General features: G+C 50.6%; 1 protein-coding gene across 1 annotated transcript in view; it reads left to right on the top strand.

Annotated features, from left to right (window-relative positions):
• PMFBP1 (polyamine modulated factor 1 binding protein 1) overlaps positions 1-20,458 on the top strand; it is a 353,820-nt gene that overhangs the window by 260,732 nt on the left and 72,630 nt on the right. The window contains exon 12 of the mRNA XM_065416399.1: positions 13,365-13,448. Within this exon, the coding sequence (XP_065272471.1) occupies positions 13,365-13,448 (84 nt within the window). The remainder of the gene's footprint in view (positions 1-13,364; positions 13,449-20,458) is intronic.

Genomic DNA, 20,458 nt, shown 5'->3' with positions numbered 1-20,458 from the left:
GCCATGAATTTGGGCTATTTCGGACCAGATGGGAAGCGCAAGCTCCTGAGTCCTGCCAGTTGCCCCATCTCTGATAACAAGGGACTCCAGCTCGAGCTCCTCTGTGGCAGTATGGCGTGGGGAGGGAGGGGATCCCTCAGGCAGGCCAATCCTGGGCATTTCTGGTCTCAGTGGAAATCAGGCTTTTCTGCTTTCCCAGTTATCACCAATGTCAATAGGGTTCTGACTAGAGTGTGAGCAATGAATTGTGCAGCCCTCTGGTGGGTTGTACCCAGCCCCCTAATTTCCAGCCGGAGTCCGTTGGGCTGCCAGTGCAGATCCTGGAGCACTGGGGCACAGGCTCCCAGCAAGAGGCCCTGCTCAGCAAGCCAGGCTGTGGTTCTGCACCAGCTCCAGTCCTCCGATGGCTTGAAGGGGCAGCCCCACATAGAGCACAGTGACCCAGTCAGCACTGGAAAGGAAAGAAGTCAGCCTCCTCACCGGATGACTGGGCCACTGCTGTAACGTGATCGTCATTCAGCAGCTGGGTGGCTAAAATCAACCCTTAGCTGGTGAGTCTAATAACTAGCGGCAGACATACTCCCTCAGTCACAGGGATAGATACCATCTCCTCCGGCTCCTTCCCCCAACCCACAGCATCACCTCAGTCCTGCGTGCACTGAGCCGTGGCCAGCTCGCTCTCATCTCTGACCTGATCTCCACCAGGAAGTGGCTGAAGCACTGAGCTGCATCGTACGGGTCACATGATTTGGAGACGTACAGCGTCAGCATACGGAAAACACCAGACCTCAGGCCTCCTCGTTAATCCTGCTACTGGCCCCATGTACACCTGGAACAGGAGGGAGAATGTCACACTCCGCCGCCCCTCATCTGAGAGCTCTTCAAGCAGAGGAACAGTTATACCTGACTTCCTGCTCAGATCTCCGAGAGAAAACGAAATTGGGGGTCCACTGGTGAGTCAGCAACATGTCATAATCAGTGGTAACAAAGGTAGCTGAGAGATCTGATAGCAGCACGGACCCTGCTCTTCGTCCACAGCCCAGAGGAGATCATCAACCACCGTGACTAGTGCAGTCCACGTGCCCTAGCCAGGTCTCTACCTAGATTGATAAGGGGCCAGGCGATCAAGGACTTCTAGATACTGAGCGAGTTGTCTCGCCACAAGCATCCTCAAGCAGGAGGTGTGTGCTATGGGTTGATAATTAGCTAGATTGTCTGTATTGAGTGTTGACTTCTTGAGCAAAGGCCACAATGTTGCATCCTTCAAAGCAATAGGCAGCCAGCCCTCTTGGAGAGGCATTGACAATCACCACAAGGTAGAGGCTTAGTACTTCTCCACTGGCCTTCACCAGCCAGGAAGATGTGGCTCCAAAGCACAGGTTGTGGGACAAAGTTCTCCCAACACCTCCAGTACTTTAGCGAGCATCACCATCTGGGACTTTTGCAGAGAGGACAGGGTCTTGCTCCCCCTCCAAGGAAGCAGATAACTCATCCCTAATCTGATCAATCCTGTCTGCAGAGCAACAAGCAATTTCTTCACATTAGGAAGTACTCAGACCAGCTACCACGTTGAGACAGGACTGATTTACTATACTCTCTGACTACCACTCAAAACAAACCTGCTGACCAAGGTTTTTATGGATGCAACAGTGAAGGAAAAGAACTAGTTCTTTGCCCCCTGTGCGGCTGATCAGCCTTGGCATAGGACTTCCAGCACCAGCACGCCAGCTGTCTCCCCTCTCACTTTGTTTATTGCAGATCACCTGTGAGCCTGGGTGACCTTGTCAGAACAAAGCCAGTGAAGAAGGTGCCATGGGACCACCGCGTCAGTGGTGGAGAACATAAGAGTATTATAGTGTCCCACCAAACCTTCATGGGATTAGTCAGCGGAACAAGACTCTCCCTCCAAGCTCTCTGCAGCCCTTCTGAGGACAAACCATCGAAACAACAGGAGCGATGAGCCCCAGCCTCAAATGCAGGGGTAATGGCCAGCCTGGGAGGAGGGTGGGCTTCGGAGCCCAAGCTCCAACCTGAGCCCACAGCTGTTTTTAGTACCACTGTGTGAGCCCCAGTCTGTTGACCTGAGTTCTGAGACACAGTGCCCCGGGTTTCTGCTTGCCGCGTAGACATACCAGGAAACCCTAAGCCAGCGCAGAAGATTCATCCTCTGCATGCAAATTGAAATCTCCAAGAACACACAGTCAGTGCCTTTCCAGTGCCATGATGGGGAGGAACTCATTCAGCTCATCGACCAATTTGGCAGTGCAGTGGGGCAAGCAGTACGCCGAAACCAGTCCCATCGTCATCCTCATCTTAACCCCGCTCTGTCTGATCCAGTTTTGGAAAGAGACCGGTTACACTTTTCACAGATTCACAGATTCCAAGGCCAGAAGGGACCATTGTGATCATCTGTCCGACCGCCTGTGTCGCACAGGCCGGAGAACTGCCCCGCAATAATCCCTAGGGCAGATTTCTGAGAAAAACATCCAATCTTGATTTTTAAAATTGTCAGTGATGGAGAATCCACTACAACCCTCGGTAAATTGTTCCACTGGATAATTACTCTCATCATTACAGATTTATGCCTTATTTCCAGACTGAGTTTGTCTAGCTTCAACTTCCAGCCATTGGATCGTGATATACATTGCTCTGCTAGACTGAAAGCCCATTATTAAATTTGTAGATACTGACTGTGATCAAGTCACTCCTTAGCCTTCTTCTCTTTGTTAAACTGAATAGATTGAGCTCCCCGAGTCTATCGCTATAAGGCAGGTATCCTAAGCCTTTAATCGTTCCTTTGGCTCTTCTCTGAACCCTCTCTAACTGATCAACATCCTTCCTGAATTGCAGGCGCCAAAACTGAACACAGTATTCCAGCAGCGTCACACCAGAGCCAAATATATACGTAAAATAAGCTCTCTGCTCCTACTCGAGATTCCTCTCTCTCTGCATCCCAGCCCTTTTGACCACAGCGTCAACACTGGGAGTTCCTGTTCATCTGATTCTCCACCAGGACTCTCAAATCTCTTTCACGGTCACTGCTTCCCAGGGTAGAGTCCCCCGTCCTGTAAGTATGGCCTGCATTCTTTGTTCCTACGTGTGTACATTTACATTTAGCTGCATTAAAATTCATAGTGCTTGCTTGTGCCCAGTTTACCAAGCAATCCAGATCACCCCGAATCAGTGACGTGTCCTCTTCATTATTTATCACTGCCCCAATTTTTATGTCCTCAGCAAACTTTAAGCTGGATGCGGTCAGCACACTCCCCATGGACCCCCCACTTGGGTCCTGATGCATGGAGTACTAGTGACAACTGTGCCAGGACTGAACCTGCAGCAGCATCCAAGCAGTTTCTGTATTACACGCAAAGTCTTGTATTAAACCATAGGTGGTTGATATTTCATTTCCCACCAACTGAGCACTAATCATTAGGAGAGTAATACTTCCCCCTTCTCCAGCATGTTCCATCTTTTAACAGATATTAGTGAATTAAAATGAGGTAGGCAAGTATTGTACAGATGCAGCACACGGGCTAACTGACTTTCCCGAGTACACTGAGTCACCGGCAGAACCAGCAATGGGTTCAGGGCTCCTTGTCACCACAAGATCAGCTTTGTTCTCTGTTATTTTTGTTTCTTTCTATGTAGAAAGAATCCCTGCAAGTTGTGGGCTATTTATTTTGGACTTTTATGAAGGACTTTTTTTTTTTCTTTCTCACTCCTCTGCCTCTCCTTTCCGTTATATATTTGTGTCTCTGAATTGGATGTTCTCCGAATGGATCCATGTCTCAGAGGGTGCTAATTGCACAGCGGGGGCTGAGTTCTGGTCTTAGGAAGAAATCATTGCTGGCTGACTGTTGGCAGGTTGATTGTCCCATTCATAGTACTTCGTAGCCCACTGAATTTGAGCGGCTGTGACAGGAGGTTGTAAAGAAAAGATGAGCCTTGGTCAGTTAGCAGGTTCCCAGGCGTTCTTTGTTGGGGGAATTACTCTTCCCTTCATCCTGGTGACTCGATGTGCTCACAGTGCTGTAGGCAGGACAGAGACGCCAGCAAGTATCGGAGAGTCTTGAGCTATTTCCTTGTAGCTTGCAGGCCGAAGGGTTGGTCGTCCGTGCAGAGGGCTCTGTCCTCAGTGAGCAGTAGACCAAAAGGGTCAGTTCTTAAAGAGGCTAACGGGAAAATGCACACTGCTCCAAGCCTTGCCAGATCACTTCTCATAATACCAGTACAGAAGCAGAATTGTATTTCCAGTAACAATTCTGACTTGACTGATTTCAGTTTCCTGACCTCTCATAGTCTGTCCCTGGGTTTTCTAAATGCCCCTCCACCTGTACCATAGTGTCAGGTAAATTAGTCCTTGTTTGTTTTCACAGAGTCTTCTCCCTTCCCTGGCTATGGGAATCCATGCAGGGGACGGAGGGTGTATATTTGGTGGGGGACCCGGGTGTGTACACAAGTGCACACATTGTAATAATCATTCTGGTTACATGGAAAAGCTTTCTCAGAGAGGCAGGCCTTGCCGGCCCCCCTGCCCTGAACTGATCTAATCCCCTCTGAAAGTCCACATCACAGCCACAGCCTCTCACCTGAGAGTGCTTTATTGCTGACGATTGTGCTCCTCTGCTGAGTCCCCAAAGGAGCTAGCTGTCTTGGCAGGTCCTGCATGGAGCTGGGTCCTGACCGGTCGGTGGTTTGACATGGGTATCAAGGTCTTGAACAGGCAACAGCCCAGGGTCACTGGAGGGATCTGCTCGTAGGGTGTTATGCTCATCCGATCGAGGAGGTGGGGTGCCACATTCTGCATGGTCTGCAGCCTCTGCTTCTGCGGTCACTCCCAGGTACAGCGAGCTGCGGTAACACAGCCAGGTAACAAGTGTGTGGGTCATGGTGGCCAAATCTTCATCCACGAAGAAGGGGTGACTGTTCCTAGGAAGCTGGAGGTGCCTCTGATCTGCCTGGTCACCTGGTAACGAGTTACCCTGGAGGGAGGCTGAGCACGTACTGCAGTGTGTGCAGAAGACAATGGGGGGGGGGTGCGTGGCTTAACCACACAGATCTCAGTGGGCTGGCGCAGACGCCCACACAGCGTTTCCCCTGCACGTCTCGGCTATCCTAGCACCAGCACAGTAGGCTGGGGAAGCCTGTTTCTGGGTGCAAACGTGATTCCTTTAGTGGCTGTGCAGACTGAGTTGCCTGGACATTAATAAATTTCCTGTTACCTTCCTGGCAGCCTTGGTGAGGGGCAAGACTGTGTCCTGTCAACCTAGAGTGACTCACGCCCTTTACTGCACCTTTGCTGTATGTCTCCATGTGCACTCCACACGGGGGGGGGAGCATATGTGAGTGTGCCCGTGGGCATGCACCCAGGTGTGTGTAGGGGGATGTATGCAAGTGTGCCCGTGGGCAAGCACCCAGGTGTGTGTGTAGGGGGGTGTATGCGAGTGTGCCCGTGGGCACGAACCCAGGTGTGTGTGTGTGTGGGTGTGCGCAAGTGTGCCTGTGGGCACGCACCCAGGTGTGTGTGTAGGGAGGTGTATGCGAGTGTGCCCGTGGGCACTCCAGGGGTTCAAGGGCATATGCGAGTGCGTCCATTTGTCTTCCTAGGACTCAGGGTGTGGGGAGCAGACATGTGCCCCTAGGGTGTGCGGCATTTGTGAGTTTACTTGGGCCTGTGCCCGGGGTTTGTACCTCAAGGACGGGGGCTACATGAGTGTGCGCAGCACGCCTGGTGCCCATACTATGCTGGGAGTGTGTCTGCACACCTTTGCTGACGCCAGCTGTCAGCAACTGATCAGTGTCATAGCATAGAGCAGTTATGTGTCCATGGTAGGTATGATGTGGTGAGGGACCGATAGCCTGCCCTGTCAAATGTGGCGAGAATAAAGAAAACAAGGGAGCTGTTGGATGAAATAGTCGTTAAGGCTGGCTTCACTCCGTGCAGTTTCTGTAAAGAAGTAGTCCTGAGGGCTGTGGAGAAACAGGCAGCCTCCAGGCCGGGAGGCTAATGCACAGCCGCTGCTGTTTGCATAGCCGCAGAGCCCTTAGGAGAGACTTGGGAAAACTAGCTTGGACTCCAATGAATATTTACAATTCTACTGCTCCAAAGCTGAACGCAATCACAGCCCTGTGATGTACAGGCTTTGTGCATCAAAGGAAAAGGAGAGAGAGCAGTAAAGATGGAGTTGCCTTTGGAGAGACTTAGAAACACAGATCTCCCTGCTTGTGGCAGAACGAAAATGCTTTATTTCTGATAGGAGCAATTTATTCTTCAGGCACTTTCCTTGATATCAGAAAGCACCTGGCTGGGTTCTGAAGTGGATGGTCTTTAATTCAGAATGAAAGAAAGGAATGGAAAGAATTACAGCTATAGAATTGTGATTGTTCTAATAAACTTCAGGAAGAGGGGAGCATTTCCAGAATGTCAAATCTGTGCTGTAACAACAAGAAAAAGTATCAGAGGGGTAGCCGTGTTAGTCTGAATCTGTAAAAAGCAACAGAGGGTCCTGTGGCACCTTTAAGACTAACAGAAGTATTGGAGCATAAGCTTTCATGGGTGAATGCCCACTTCATCAGATGAGTACAGTCCTGGGAAGAGCTACCCCAGTTTTGTGCTTCTGATCTGAGGAAGTGACACGGTGTTCCATGCAAGTTCTGGGGTCACCCAGAGTGGGGCAGGCTAAGGGATGGGTGAGGCTCCTTGTGGCCCAGAGTGGACCCTGTGTTCTGCTGAGGTGCTAGACGGCATGCAGTTGGATATGTAGAGCAGTGACACTCAGACCTCAGTGGTTCAGGAGCCAAATTAGTGATCAGCATCACCCAAAAGAGCCACAGTCGTGTGAAATCATTGTGTCATTTACTATGGGACTACAGATTCCTATTCAAACAGTAGGGCAGGGAAAATATTGAGTTTTTATATATATGTAATTCTCACAGCAAAATGACTGACGACAAAATAATAATACTTGATCAACTGCAATAGGATAATAGTAAAAGCCTCCTGATTGGCTAATAACTTAGCCTGTTTAATAAGTAAATGACACTGTTTTAATATCCTGTGCTGCGAAGAGCCGTAGGAGACACATTAAAGAGCCACTGGCAGCTCGCGAGCCTTGATCAGAGTATCGCTGATGTGGAGGGAAGGGACATTTGAACCATGACATGGATCCGAAGGCGGGAGCATTTACGTCAGAACATTGCAGAGAGCTGAGCGTAACAGACTGCAGAGGACACTGCATAGTCACTCCAGTGATGACACAGTGACTGGTATTGTAAAATGTGCCCAGTACCATTGGCATGCTGCCAAGGAAGAGCTAAGCTTAAGGAGCTGCTATCCTGGCTGTAGATCTATTACTGGACAGTTGCATACAGTGCCAGAGAAAATCAGTTCAGAGGACCTCCCCTGTGCCGCCCACTGTAGGCTACAGGCACCCTGGCATGAGCGGGAGGGAGAACACTGGCTCAGGAGAAAGCGGTTGTGAGATGTACTTGGAAAGGTGCATCATGCTGGGAATGTCAGGCGTTGGTGAGGGGGTTGGTATCTCTGATGGAGACACTGGGGAAGAAGGCGGTTTCTCAGGAGGGCTTGAAGAGGAAGGTTGCAGGTGTAAAGGGGGGGAAGAGTAGTCAAGCTGTGGGGAGCAGGGTGGTTATTCAGAATAATCAGCATCTGCTACTGATTGGGTCCATCTTCTGTTAGACGCTGTAAGCACAGAATGACTTCATGCACCAGCTGTACCAAACCAAGCCCCCAACCTGACATTCTGGGAATTTTTTAATACTCCATGGATTCCAGGTTCACCATAATATGAAATGACAGGGTCTTCTTTTGTTAGTACAGATCCTGAACTGTGCTCTGCTCCCCTCTGCACGGTCCCTGCGTGTTTCAAGTCAAACGTGAGCTAGAAGGCTTGGAGGATTGCAGTGAATGCCGTGAGGGAGGGAGGAGATGGGAAATGTGTGATGACTTTGAGGGACTGTGTGTGCACTTACAGGAAGTCACGACACTAGGCGAGGGACATTTGAAGAACTGGCCTCAGGGTGCGTCTACACAACAGTTAAACACACAGGCCAGAGACTGAGGCTCACGGGGCTTGGGCTGCAGGTCTAGACGTTCAGGCTCAGGCTGGAAGCTCTGGGACCCCAGGAGGAGGGAGGGTCCCAGAGCCCAGGCTCCAGCCCAAGCCCGTATGTCTACACCGCAATTTTGAGCCCCACAGCCCGTTAGCTGACCTGGGCCAGATGCAGCCATGCCGCAGGTCTTTTATTCCAGTGTAGACACACACTTAAGCTCCACGGGCATTGGGGGATGTGCCTGAACCCCTGCCCAGGAGAAGTGGGGGCACATTCAGCCTGTAATGTGTTTCGACGTGAAGCTGATTCCTGGAGCATTTCGCCTTGCCAGGAAGGCAGCCACTGTGATCGGAGTGACGCTGCTGGTGCAGGGAGGTGCTCCCCTCACGTGCAGGTGTGGCCCTGTTTGCTGCCTGCAGCAGGGCACACACTAGAGTCAATACCCTTGGCAGGAACCTGCATTCAGTGTCAGAGGCTTCAAATAGACAGTGAAGCTTGGGTCCATCTCCTAAAATCCTCGTTTTGGTTTCTCCGCTGGTAGTTCATTCTAGAATACGACAGTGCATCGTGGTGATTGATTCTTGGAATTTTGCTAGTTCATCCAAACTAGGACCTTCCAGATCACATGATATAGTATCGAAAACGCTCATTCTTTTCATTCATCTAAATTTGCCTTGTGGGAATGGCAGCTGGTCAGATAAAGTCCAAGGGAAGATGGGAAACGTGACAGAAATCAGAGGTTGCCTGATTTGGTGTACTGCAGAAATAGCTGTACATCCTTGCCCTGAACACAAATCCACTGACCCCCAGCTCTTGAACAGACTGGTTGTTTGTCATGGCAGACGGGCATCATTTTAGTGAATGACAAACAGGGAGCATCCTGGCACACCCAGGACATTGTGGGCATGTTGACTTTCCATTGGAAAATGATTAAATAGTCATTGTCAGTGTTTTACAAGTATATAACGATCACCAAGCCCCAACGACTCCCACAGCAAGACACAGTCTGAGATGTAACAATTCCCAGAGGCGATTTGCTCGGTATCAGGCAGACCAGGTTGAAGTGACCATGAGGGTGTCTTTTGTTTGATTATGTAACTCTTCTTTATTGTATTTTTCAGTGTATGTCAGGGTGTTCTGAGCTCTGGAGGGACATACTTCGGGGCAGAAATAACAATAAAGATTAGGGAAGTCATGGCCATGACAAACACATTCTTGCTTATGACTTACAAAGCTTTGCAGAATGATTGTAGGACTGTAATGGAACCATTGAGATGTGTGCATGCATGGCTACAACCATGGGTAGTCTCTGCAAGACTGTATGGTTGTAAGTATCAGAGGGGTAGCTGTATTAGTCTGGATCTGTAAAAAGCGACAAAGAGTCCTGTGGCACCTTATAGACTAACAGACGTATTGGAGCATAAGCTTTCGTGGGTGAATACCCACTTCGTCGGATGCATGCCTATTCACCCACAAAAGCTTATGCTCCAATACGTCTGTTAGTCTGCAAGGTGCCACAGGACTCTTTGTCGCTTTGTATGGTTGTAGCCATTCTGCTTCCGTCTCGCTGCTGTTTGTTCCCTTTCCTGATTCTGTCCCATCTGAATGTGGACAGTGCGTTTCTCAGGGCAGGGTCCATTTCTTCCCTTCGGCCTGTAAAGCGCCTACACAGCAGCTCTTGGATATTTTGCAGTGAGAAGTACATAGCGAGATTCTCCTGCACAACTGTGCTGGCACAAACCATCTCCCTCCTCCCACTCATGGCTGCACATGCCTGTGGCAGCAACAGCAGCAGTTGCTTACTAGGAAAAGTAATATTAGGAAAGTGTATGATCTGTTCTAGCTGTCTTAATTAAATTTAGCAGCCGAAAACCAGGCGAGCCAGCACCATGTGACTAGCCAGCTGTCTGCAGGACGGCAGTAAGGGCAGTTCTTGACACCAAAGAGCCATGCACAGTGGTTTGAGCACCACTGACCTAGCATGCTTGGGGCTCCAGGCACCAGCCTTGTGTGGACTCCCCAGAGTGTTGCTAAGGAGCAGTTTGATCCTGTGGCCAGCCCTTTCCTTGTATTTTGTCAGGTTAATGCATGGTCAGTAAATACGTTTTTTAAACTGGCTGATGTGCTGTGTGCAAAGCACTCCATTGAATATCAGTGGGAAAGCCTTTGCTTTAAGACAAAAGACCTGATGTTAGCAATGGTGTCATTGTGGCTATGTGCAAACGGCGTTATTACAGCTGCTAGCTCCGTGAGCTGGAACACCGCAGATTCCCCGTGGGCGTTGCTTTACATACATCCCTCTTTACTGTTCCTTAGGTTTTGTGCCTTGTGCTCTGCCCTTCTCTAGAGGACAGAATTAAACAGTGTTTGCTGCGATTCCACGGGCATCGGCACTTTAGCTGGAACACCTTGCAACCATCCTGCTGGTGCTGCCCCTTCCACATACGCCAATGCCGTGGGCTCCAGTTACTATGGGACTGTCATCCCACTTGTATCCGTGCCTGCAGCATTTCCTCTGTTTCCCTGTCTTGTCTTCTATGTATGTGTTGATTCGCAGTAAGATTTTAAGAGAACTTATTAAATAAAATACAGTAGGATGCATATTATCCAACCTGCTGGGGCAGTGCCCGGCTGCCAGGCTGATCAGGGGCTCATAGACTCAGGAAGGCTTGACTGGCTATAGCGCTCAGCATTAGGTCAGGATTTCGTATTCTGTTGGTTGTTGGCTTCCCTTTGGGTATATCGTCAATACAGGGCTAACCTGGATGATTGGTTCCTAGGTCTGACCCCCCGAGTTAGCCTAGTCCAGGTGTGAGCAGCCACACTGCAAAACCCTATCCGACGTACTGTGTCCTCTCCGGGGCTGCGCTCCTCAGTGTTTATCACTAGGACTTCTGGGGGCACCTCCCATGGCTCTTTGTGCTGCAGTGAGCTGAGAAGCTCTATGATTCTTTCCCAGTGAATTGTGGGAGAACTTGTCTGTCCTGGTCACACAGGGGCAATTTTGGGTGGACTGGAAGACTATCAGCACTTGAGTTATTTAGCTGGCCTCCTCACTTCAAAGTGGGCAGGTTACCAGCCCAAGTGAAAGCCTCACTTGGCCTTTAGTCAAGCCAGCTAACCTGGGTTGAAACTTGAAAGCACTGACCTGGGATGACTGGGTTTTGTGTGTGGACCAGAGGGGTTTAGGGACCACATCCGGGTCAGAGCAGTGAAGACTCACTTGCACATATGAATCCCGTTAGCTTCAATGAGACCACTCCCTGGGAGTAAGAGGAGCTGGGTTAGCTCTAAAGTCGGCCAGTTGACAAAGCAGCAAATTGCTTGCTAGACAGGAAGGCAGGTTGGCAGCTCATTGGAGAGAAGGAACGGGATTGCCAGGCTCCAGGTGGCGCAAGGTGACATGCTGTGGTTGCCTAGCCTTGGGAGCTTTCAGAGGCTGCATGTATCCTAGAACCAGAGAGTTAGAAGGGACCACAAGGGTCAGCTAGTCTAATCCCCATGTTAGACTCTCTGACTGCATTCTGCAGGACTCCTTTGGGAAGTTCTTCCATGAGACCAACATTTCTGGTTTCAGAGCAATATTTTAAAGAGCAACCATGGCAATGCTGTGGCCACAAGGGCTAGCTTGTTCCTGGGATGCGTAAACAGGGAGATCTTGAGTAGAAGTGGAGAATTTATTTTACCTCTGCATTTGGCACTGGTGTGACGCTGCTGGAATGCTGTGTCCAGTTCTGGTGCCCACAACTCAGGAAAGATGCTAATCACTTGGAGAGGGTTCAGAGAAGAATCATGAGAATGATTATAGACTTAGAATATCTGCCTTATAGTGATGGACTCAAGGAGCTCAATCTATTTAGCCTAACACAGAGACGGTTAAGGGGAGACATGATCACAGTCTGTAAGTACCTATGTGGGGAACAAATATTTAATAACGGGCTCTTCAGTCTAGCAGAGAAAAGCCCAATGGCTGGAAGTTGAAGTTAGACAAATTCAGACTGGAGATTAGGCATAAATGTGTAACGGTGAGAGTGATTAACCCAGTGGAACAATTTACGGAGGGTCGTGGTGGATTCTCCATCACTGGCAATTTTAAAATCAAGCTTGGATGTTTTTCTCAGAAATCTGCCCTAGGGATTATTGTGGGGCAGGTCTCTGGCCTATGTTACACAGGAGGTCAGACTGGATGATCACAACAATCCCTTCTGGCCTTGGACTCTATGGAAAAAATCCATATACAGACTCCAATCTTACTTTAGAAATACTGTCAAAGAAATTAGCGGGAAGAAGGATTCTAGTGAGCAGTTAAAAATAAATTAAATAAATGGAGATATCCTATCTCCTAGAACTGGAAGGGACTTTGAAAGGTCATTGAGTCCAGCCCCCTGCCTTCACTAGCAGGACCAAGTACTGATTTTGCCCCAGATCCCTAAGTGGCCCCCTCAAGGATTGAACTCCAAACCCTGGGTTTAGCAGGCCAATGCTCAAACCACTGAGCTATCCCTCTCCCATTACGTTAGGATAATGTAATGTAACTGGACCTGAGTGCGATCAAAGGAAAGCAAGTCACTGCATCATTCGGTCTTGGGGTTCCTGACATGAAACCACCCTAACAGCAGCTGCTTATGTCATTTTCAGATTCTTGTAACTTTTAGGGTGCAGAGTGAGGGAATATGGGGTGTCGGAGCAGTGAAGGGGAATATGGAAGGGCCTTGGACTAGTGCAGGGAGGAGGGGGAGGAGGTTGGGGAGCAGAGAATAAATGAGGATGGGTGGTAAAGGGAGGGGGAGGATTAGAGGGAGTGGTAGGGGAGGCTGGCAGTCTGGAAGGGGAAATGGGAGTGTGTGGTGGGGGGGTGGATTAGGGGTAGGGGCGCCTGTCAGCCCCATATTCTCCCTTTCCATTAAAGATGCGTTGAGGGGGGCTGTGAGGTGGAATGGAGGGGTCAGAGTTGTGCCATGGGGAATGTGGGGGGCTTAATCTCTGTCTCCCCAAACCTCGCACATCTGTTATCCCCCCGTCTCCCCTATGTCTGTCCCCCTGATCAAAAAATGGCCCCACTGGCTCCGTGCTAATCCCCACACCGTTCCTGCCTCCTCTCCCCAGCTCTGCCTGCAGGTCCCAAGCTCAGTACCTTTTCCAGTTCTAATATATCTTTTTATTGATGGGGCGACCAGAACCGCATGCAGTATTCAAGGTGAGGCATTCCATGGATTTATATAGTGGCATTATGGGATATTTCTGTCTGGTTATACATTTCCTAATGGTTCCTAATGTTTCTTGACCTACAGGCACAAGAGACAAAGAATCAGCTTACTGAAGCAGAGGTGGAGGTGGTCACCATGAGGAGCAAATATAGCATGGCACAGAAAGAGGTACTGTCAATAGTAAAGGCAACCTAATGGGACCCCCCCAGAAGGGACAGCCCTATGCTGCCCGTGAGCCCTCTTCAGGGTCACCCTGGGCTAGTGCTAACGTGGGAGCACTGACTCTACTTCTCTGAACCAGCCGTGCTCCCTTTGGCCTTGGCTAAGAAACAGGAAATGCTGCCAACATTAGAGAGCTGGAGAAGTGGGGGCGAGGCAGGGCAAGCATCTCCGTTCTCAGGGCCGCCCACCTGAGCTCTTCCCAGACATGGAATCCCGTCCTCTGTGCTGCAGTTGAGTTTCGATACTGGCCGTTCAGGCAGCCAGAACGTTCCCGATTCCCCAGTGCCAAGGAATCACGAAAGTGTGACTGAGCCCTGGGTGCCTCCAAACCTGCTCAACACAGAGAGCTTTGCTTCCATGGAGATTTATGGGAAATGAGGAGCAGACAGCACAGCACAGCACCCCTGTCTCCCGGGGGTATCGGGCAGGGCCGGCTTTAGGAAGTGCGGGGCCCAATTCGAACATTTTCGGCGGGGCCCCGGCAGGGATGACTAACAAAAAAAAAAGTTTATAAAAGCCTTTCATTTCTTCCATGTATTATTTACTTTCCATAACTATATAAATAATAAAAGTATATATTATGTACATTGCGTCATATATGCTGTTGATCGGTTATTAATGAGCTCCGTTTCACATGTGTGGGTCCCCGCCACTCCCTGGGGGTGTGCTAGGGTGACCAGATGTCCCGATTTTATAGGGACAGTCCCGATTTTTGGGTCTTTTTCTTATATAGGATCCTATTACCCCCCACCCCCGTCCCGATTTTTCACACTTGCTGTCTGGTCACCCTAGGTGTGCACATGTGTGGGTCCCAGCTGCTCCCTGCCCCCCTCATTGAAGCAGGTGTGCAGGTTTACTGCCCTGGAAACTGCAGGGCATCAGTGGACATGGGGCTGGCTGGAGGCAGGGCAGGGGCTGACTGGAGGTAGGGTCTGGCTGCAGGCAGGGCAAGGGGTGCGGGGCTGGCTGGAGATGGGTGTGTGGGGCGGGCTGGCTTCAGGCAGGGGGGTGCAGCAGGTGTTGGCTGGAGACAGGCTAGGGAGTATGGGGCTGGCTGCAGGCAGGGCAGGGGGGGCAGGGCTGGTGCGGGCAGGGGTGTGTGTGGGGCTGGCTGGCTTCGGGCAGGGCCATAGGGGGGTGCGGCAGGGGCTGGCTGCAGGCAGGGCAGGGGGTGCGGGGCTGGTGTGGGCAGGGGGTGCAGTAGAGGCAGCTGGAGCCCTGGCCCTTTAAATAGCCCCCAGAGCCTCCCGCTATCCCAGGACTCTGGGGGCTATTTAAAGGGCCTGGGGCTCCCCTGCTTCTGCCTCCCCAGCCCTTTAAATAGCTGAGGGAGCCCTGGGGAAGCAGCGGGGCTCCAGCGGCTATTTAAAGGGCTGGGATGGTAGAGGCAGTGGGAGCCCCGGACTTTTTAAATAGCCCCCAGAGTCCCGCAGCCCTACCTCAGGGCTCCAGCAGTGGGGCTCTGGTGGCAATTTAAAGGGCCTGGGGCTCCAGCCCCTGCTGGGAGCCCCAGGCCCTTTAAATTGCCCCCTGGGGAAGCCTGGCTACCCCGGTACAGCGTACCAGCTCTTACGCCGTACCCGGGGCTTTGGCGCGGGGCCCAATTCAGGGGAATTGGTTGAATTGGCCTAAAGCCGGCCCTGGTATCGGGTGTGGGATGGGAGCAGGGAGCAGGCAGCATGTCCCCTGTGTCCCGGGGGTGTCGAGCGTGGGATGGGAGCAGGGAGCAGGCAGCGCAGTCCAGCGCCCCTGTGTCTCGGGGGTATTGGGTGTGGGATTGGGGCGGGGAGCAGGCAGTGTGTTCCCTGTGTCCCGGGGGTGTCGGGCGTGGGATGGGAGAGGGGAGCAGGCAGTGTGTCCCGGGGGTGTCGGGCGTGGGATGGGAGCAGGGGGCAGGCAGCGCAGCCCAGCGCCCCAGTGTCCTGGGGGTTGGCTCAGCTCACGTGTGAGGAGTCGGACATGCAGTCACATGAACAGGAAAGCAGGTTCCTAGCTATTGATGCCATTCTGAGAGGTTTTTTTTTATTTTTCCACGTTCGTTTTTCTTCCCTCGTTCTCTTGGAGGGACCCTCTCCCAAGAGCTGCAGGGCTTTCAAGTGACCTGCTGAGTCCCTGGCAGGGGTAGTGAGATCATTTGCAGAGTGCAAACCATACAAGACTTCCCTGTGTATTGTTTCTCCCCTGTAGAATCTGAGCATGCTGCTGATCATTTGTTTGTTGATATTCTGCAGCAGCCCGACATGCAGTGTGTGCTCTAGACAGTATCCAAATGTGATTAGAGCTAAAGGACCAGTTTCCTATGAACATAGAGAGCTGGAAATTATCATTAGAACTGCAGAGAAATAACCTTTAGGGCTCATTAAAATTCTATAAACGGAAACTCTCTTCCTGTTTTCCCTTTCATGAATCTAGCCCAGCGTTGCAGACCCTCAATGTGGGGGTGGGTTGGGACCCTCCTCTCCTTTGCTCTGCTCATCAGGTTCAGGAAGAGATTTTGCGTACAACATTTTTGCATTTTCCTGCCCCTTGGGATGTGCGCTGTAGATCGGAGAAGGCAATGTCACTATGGAGTTCTGGTCACCCCCAGTTCTGTCCCTGCTTCTGGCTGTCTGGAGGAGAAGTGAAATTGCTGCTGCTTGGTGCAGTTCAGGGAACAAGAGAGAGAGGGTGGGGGGTCTTGTTTACTGCATGGTCTTGGCCTCTGATGAACAGTGGGAGTCAGAAGAGAAAAGGGAAGCTTTGCAGGATGCTCCAGACATCTCTCTGCCCCCATGTGATGTGTTGGGGTGTATTGTTTGTATTTGTTAATTACAGCAGCCCCTCCCGTTTCATTGCGTCTGCAGCAGTTCCCCTTGCTCCCTGCGCCCACCCCAAGGATGGAATATTCCTTCAGCTCCTGTGCCCAGCCGGGGAACCGGATCCCTTTGCCAGGAGGTGTCGCCTTGTGCAGGTTGGGCTGAGGGCAACACTTGCTTTCCCATGGAATATTAATGAATCCAATGAGGGGAATGAAACCGCTGATGACACAGAACCTTCTTATTATTAAACAGATGGGAAATTGATGTTTATGGAATTTGTGTTTTAATCATATTACTTAAACTATTTGGCAGGGAAACCCACATGAGCACAATCGCCAGAGATGCCTTTGATCTGTGGCATGTTGCCTTTGGGGTATTTTCCGTGACTGATAAAGGCTTTGCTTAGCCCTGGACAGTTTCCCTAGCTTCATAAGCAAGCGATGGAAATGATAAAACCAGAGCCAAAACCTCCCAGTTGGGCTTTTTCTGTCTCCTTGGGGACTCAGGCAAGTGCGTGAGCCTCTTACACTCTCAGCGGTGCTGAGGATTTGGTATGTTTCACCCAGTGATACACCCACACATGGTTTCATATAAACAGACACACGCATGTACGCTGCAAGACTGCAAGCTTTACAGTTATTGGAAAGACTCCGGTGCTTATACTTATGGGCTATTATCGCTGCTTATAAAGTATTTATCAGCGGTGGCATTTCCACACTCTCGCTCTCTGTGCAGATGAAATACGCCAGGATGATTACAGGTTAAAGCTCCAGTTGTTGGGGTTGTTTTGCACATTAAGTATGAAATAAACCCATTGGCCCCTGCTTTTGCTGTTGGGTAAGATTAGAAGATTGCAGCATAGGTGTGAGTGCAGCTGTAAATATTTAGTTGAGGCATCTGCCTGCTAATGAGTTTCCAATGAGCAGAATCAGGGGCAATAATATGGTGGCTTTCAAGAGCAAACAAGTGCTGTGTGTTACTGCAGAGTCCCATTTCCACAGCCCAGCAGTTCCCATTGTCCCATCTCCTCCTGATTGTTGATCAGGCATTAAGAAAACACGTCCCTCCTTCCCTCCCTCCCAGAATAAAGAGATCGGGGGAGGTTTTTAATTCCTCTGTGTTTTTTTTATTATTATTATTCTTTCTCTTCAGAAGAACACAACTAGGAAATGATTGGATCTTTGACAGAACAAAGGTATTTTTGATGGGCTCTGTAATATAGTGTGTTAATGCGTCCAGTCCCTCATTGTCTGCTGTCTGATCCCATCCTTCTGCCAGACAGTCACTGCGGGATGAGTCACTTTTAATGTCTGATAATCAAGGTGAATTTTCAAAAAGCTGCCATTTTGGAATTATGCACTATATCACCGTCTCAGGGACAAGGAGGGCAGGTGGGCCAAGGGAAGGCTAAGAGAGACATCTACTGCCCCTTTGAGGTACTGCAAAATGTAAGATGGAACGTGTCATTCCAGCAAGACATACATAATGGGAAGTAGACTGTGTTAATTACAAATTAAAAATAACTTCAGCACTAATGAAAATTGTATACACAGGAGAAAAAGTCTTAATTAAAATAGACTAGGTGCTGGAATTAGCTATCAACCCTTTGGGGGGGGGGGGGAATGGATTCTGTACCTACAGAATATATTGTGGTCCATGAAATAACATGGTCCAAAGATCCACATGGAAAAAGGATTTCTCCCCCCAAGCGCTGGTCAGCAGCCATGCCTGTGGAAATGAGGTCTAGCTAAGGCACCTACCCAGAGGGAATTGGGGGGGCATGAAGAAGGAAGGATTTTGGACCCTTTGTGACCTAGTCTCTGCTGTTCACATGCTGAAATGCCTAGTAAACAAAGGCTGACTAAAGGCAATGTGTGGCCGCTCTGTCCAAGGTGGCACACTCCCGCATGAGGAGAGATGTGTAGCCAATCACCTGCAGTCACAAAGAGACGTTTCTAGTGGCTTTTCTAAGCCAGCGGAGCTGTTCTGTTATACAATAACGGCGCTGAACACGGAAGCACAGGGATGGCTTCTCTGTTTATTGTTCAGAGAGCTGGGCACCTATAAATAGTAGCAGGATGTTTTGACTAGGGTCCTGGTCTCCACTGAGCTATGCTGGGGGGATTTAAAGCTGAAGTTTCAAAGCCTTGTGCCACTGTGTGCTGAGCTTCTCCGCATGGCTCAGGATCTAAAAGCACAGGCATTCCCCTGGCTGTGGCAGTGGTGAGTCAGCGCTGGGTACCTGGGTGAGCCTTATCTCCCCTCTTCTCTTCTGAGGAAATGCTCTCTCAAAGGGCTGCTGAGATGGATTCCTGCATCTCTCTCTAGCAAAGAGACTTCAGTCCCTGCATAGCATCCTCTGCAAAAGCCCTGCTAACAGACCATGGCACCTTGTTATTCTGTGGTGGACACCCTCCTCCTCCCCCTCTGCCAAGCCAGGACATTACAGCCAGGAGCCGGTTGCACAAAGCAAGAGTGTGTATGTGTAGGCTCCCTGTGGAGACCCCACTACAGAGTTTTAAAATGAGGATTTTGCGCACCTGGCACTTCCTCTGCTCAGGTGCCACATGGCTGATATTCTTGCTCACCTCGTTCATCTGTGCAGGCAGGTTTGCTGAAGACTCCTTCCCCCCCCTCCCCCCGCTGGTCAGATGCTGCATTGCACCGCAAGCCTATTCCCTGCCTCCATCAGCCAGCGCAGAAGCTCTCTCTTGTCTCTGAGGACTCTACTCCTCCTCCTCGTGGGAAGCTGCAATCTTTTCCCTTGGTACGAATCAAAATTGGGACAAAATCTTAAGCCCCTGGCAGCCTGGCAATCCCTGTTGCTGCTCCGGCAGCGATTAGGATGTATCTGCACTGCAGCGTTAACTCGGGTGATCAGCTCCCAGGTGGGAGCACCTAGGTCAGCCTAGCCCAGGTGTGAGCAGCCACACTGCAAACCCACACTCGAGTTGCTGTGTCTTCCCTGGCGCTGCACTCCCTTGGGTGTGTTGCTAGAACCTGTGGGCACATCCCATGGGTCTTTGCATTGCAATGCACTAGGAGTCTGTCCCAGGGAGCAGGAGGAGAACTTGTCTGTCCTTCTGGGCACATAGGATGAATTGTGGGATGCCATTGGAAGGCCATGAGTACTCCACTGATTTAGCCTGTATCTTCACTGCAGAGTGGGCAAGTTACCAGCCCAAGTGAAAGCCTCACTTGGGTTTTAGCCTATGCCCCCACCTGGGCCAGCTAGGCTGGGTCGAAAGCACCACCAGACTGGGGTGAGAAGGGGGTGTGTGTGGACAGTAGGGGAGTTAAGGGTAAGAGCCCAAGATCACTGCAACATTAAGAGATGCCCTTTGGGCAGCCAGGCCTGAGCCTGCTTCACCAGTCCTCCAGAGAGATTTGGATTCACGCAGGAGTGCAGACAGCAAGCCAGTGGGTCACCACCAGCTTGTCACCATGTGCTCATCACAAGCCCATGTCTAGACTGGCACACAAACACCTTCCTACACACACACCCCTCTACTGGTCAAGTTATTGAAAAGCCCAAGGAACCACACTCACCCTCTGCCAGCCCTTCTCTTTGGCACCTCTTGCCCACATACAGCAGGGTATATGGTGCAAGCCGGGGCAGGGGCCCTGAGGAGAAAGGCTGGGAAATGGCACTGGTCCCGCTTCTGAAGACACAGAACTTCCAGAGAGTTCACCAGAGTTACCCAGTAGAGTTCAAAGGACCCTTACACATGTTGTCCTAGTCATTTTCTTTGTGGGAATCTCTTTTGCGACCAGATATTGAGCAGCCTGGGATGTGGGAAGCCCACCGATCAAAGGAAGCTCGTCGCTGTAAGGTTGACAGAAATCCAGTCATGTCAGCTGTCCTGAAGCTGCTGGATACTGGGCATCATCCCTACCCATGAAGGAGGGCCTGGCTTCCATTTCAGGGCTTAGTCGTGTCCAAGGAGACAGGAGGCTTTTCGTCCAGTGCTGTGTCTGTCACTGCTCAGTCTCTGGTAGGATGAGGATTTGGAAGGCAATATTAGCTTTTCTTTCCCCCATTATCTGCTCTGTAGACCTCAAGACCCTACCGTATCCGCAAAGCATACCAGACTGGTCATCTACAATTCCTTCAGCTCATAGCAGAAAGCATCTCCTCCAGAGTGCAGGACTGCCATT

The sequence above is a fragment of the Emys orbicularis genome, chromosome 14 (genome assembly GCF_028017835.1).
Source record: "Emys orbicularis isolate rEmyOrb1 chromosome 14, rEmyOrb1.hap1, whole genome shotgun sequence".
Taxonomy (NCBI): Eukaryota; Metazoa; Chordata; order Testudines; family Emydidae; genus Emys; species Emys orbicularis.
Note: the sequence above shows the minus strand (reverse complement) of the source record. Positions and strands in the feature narration are given on the sequence as shown.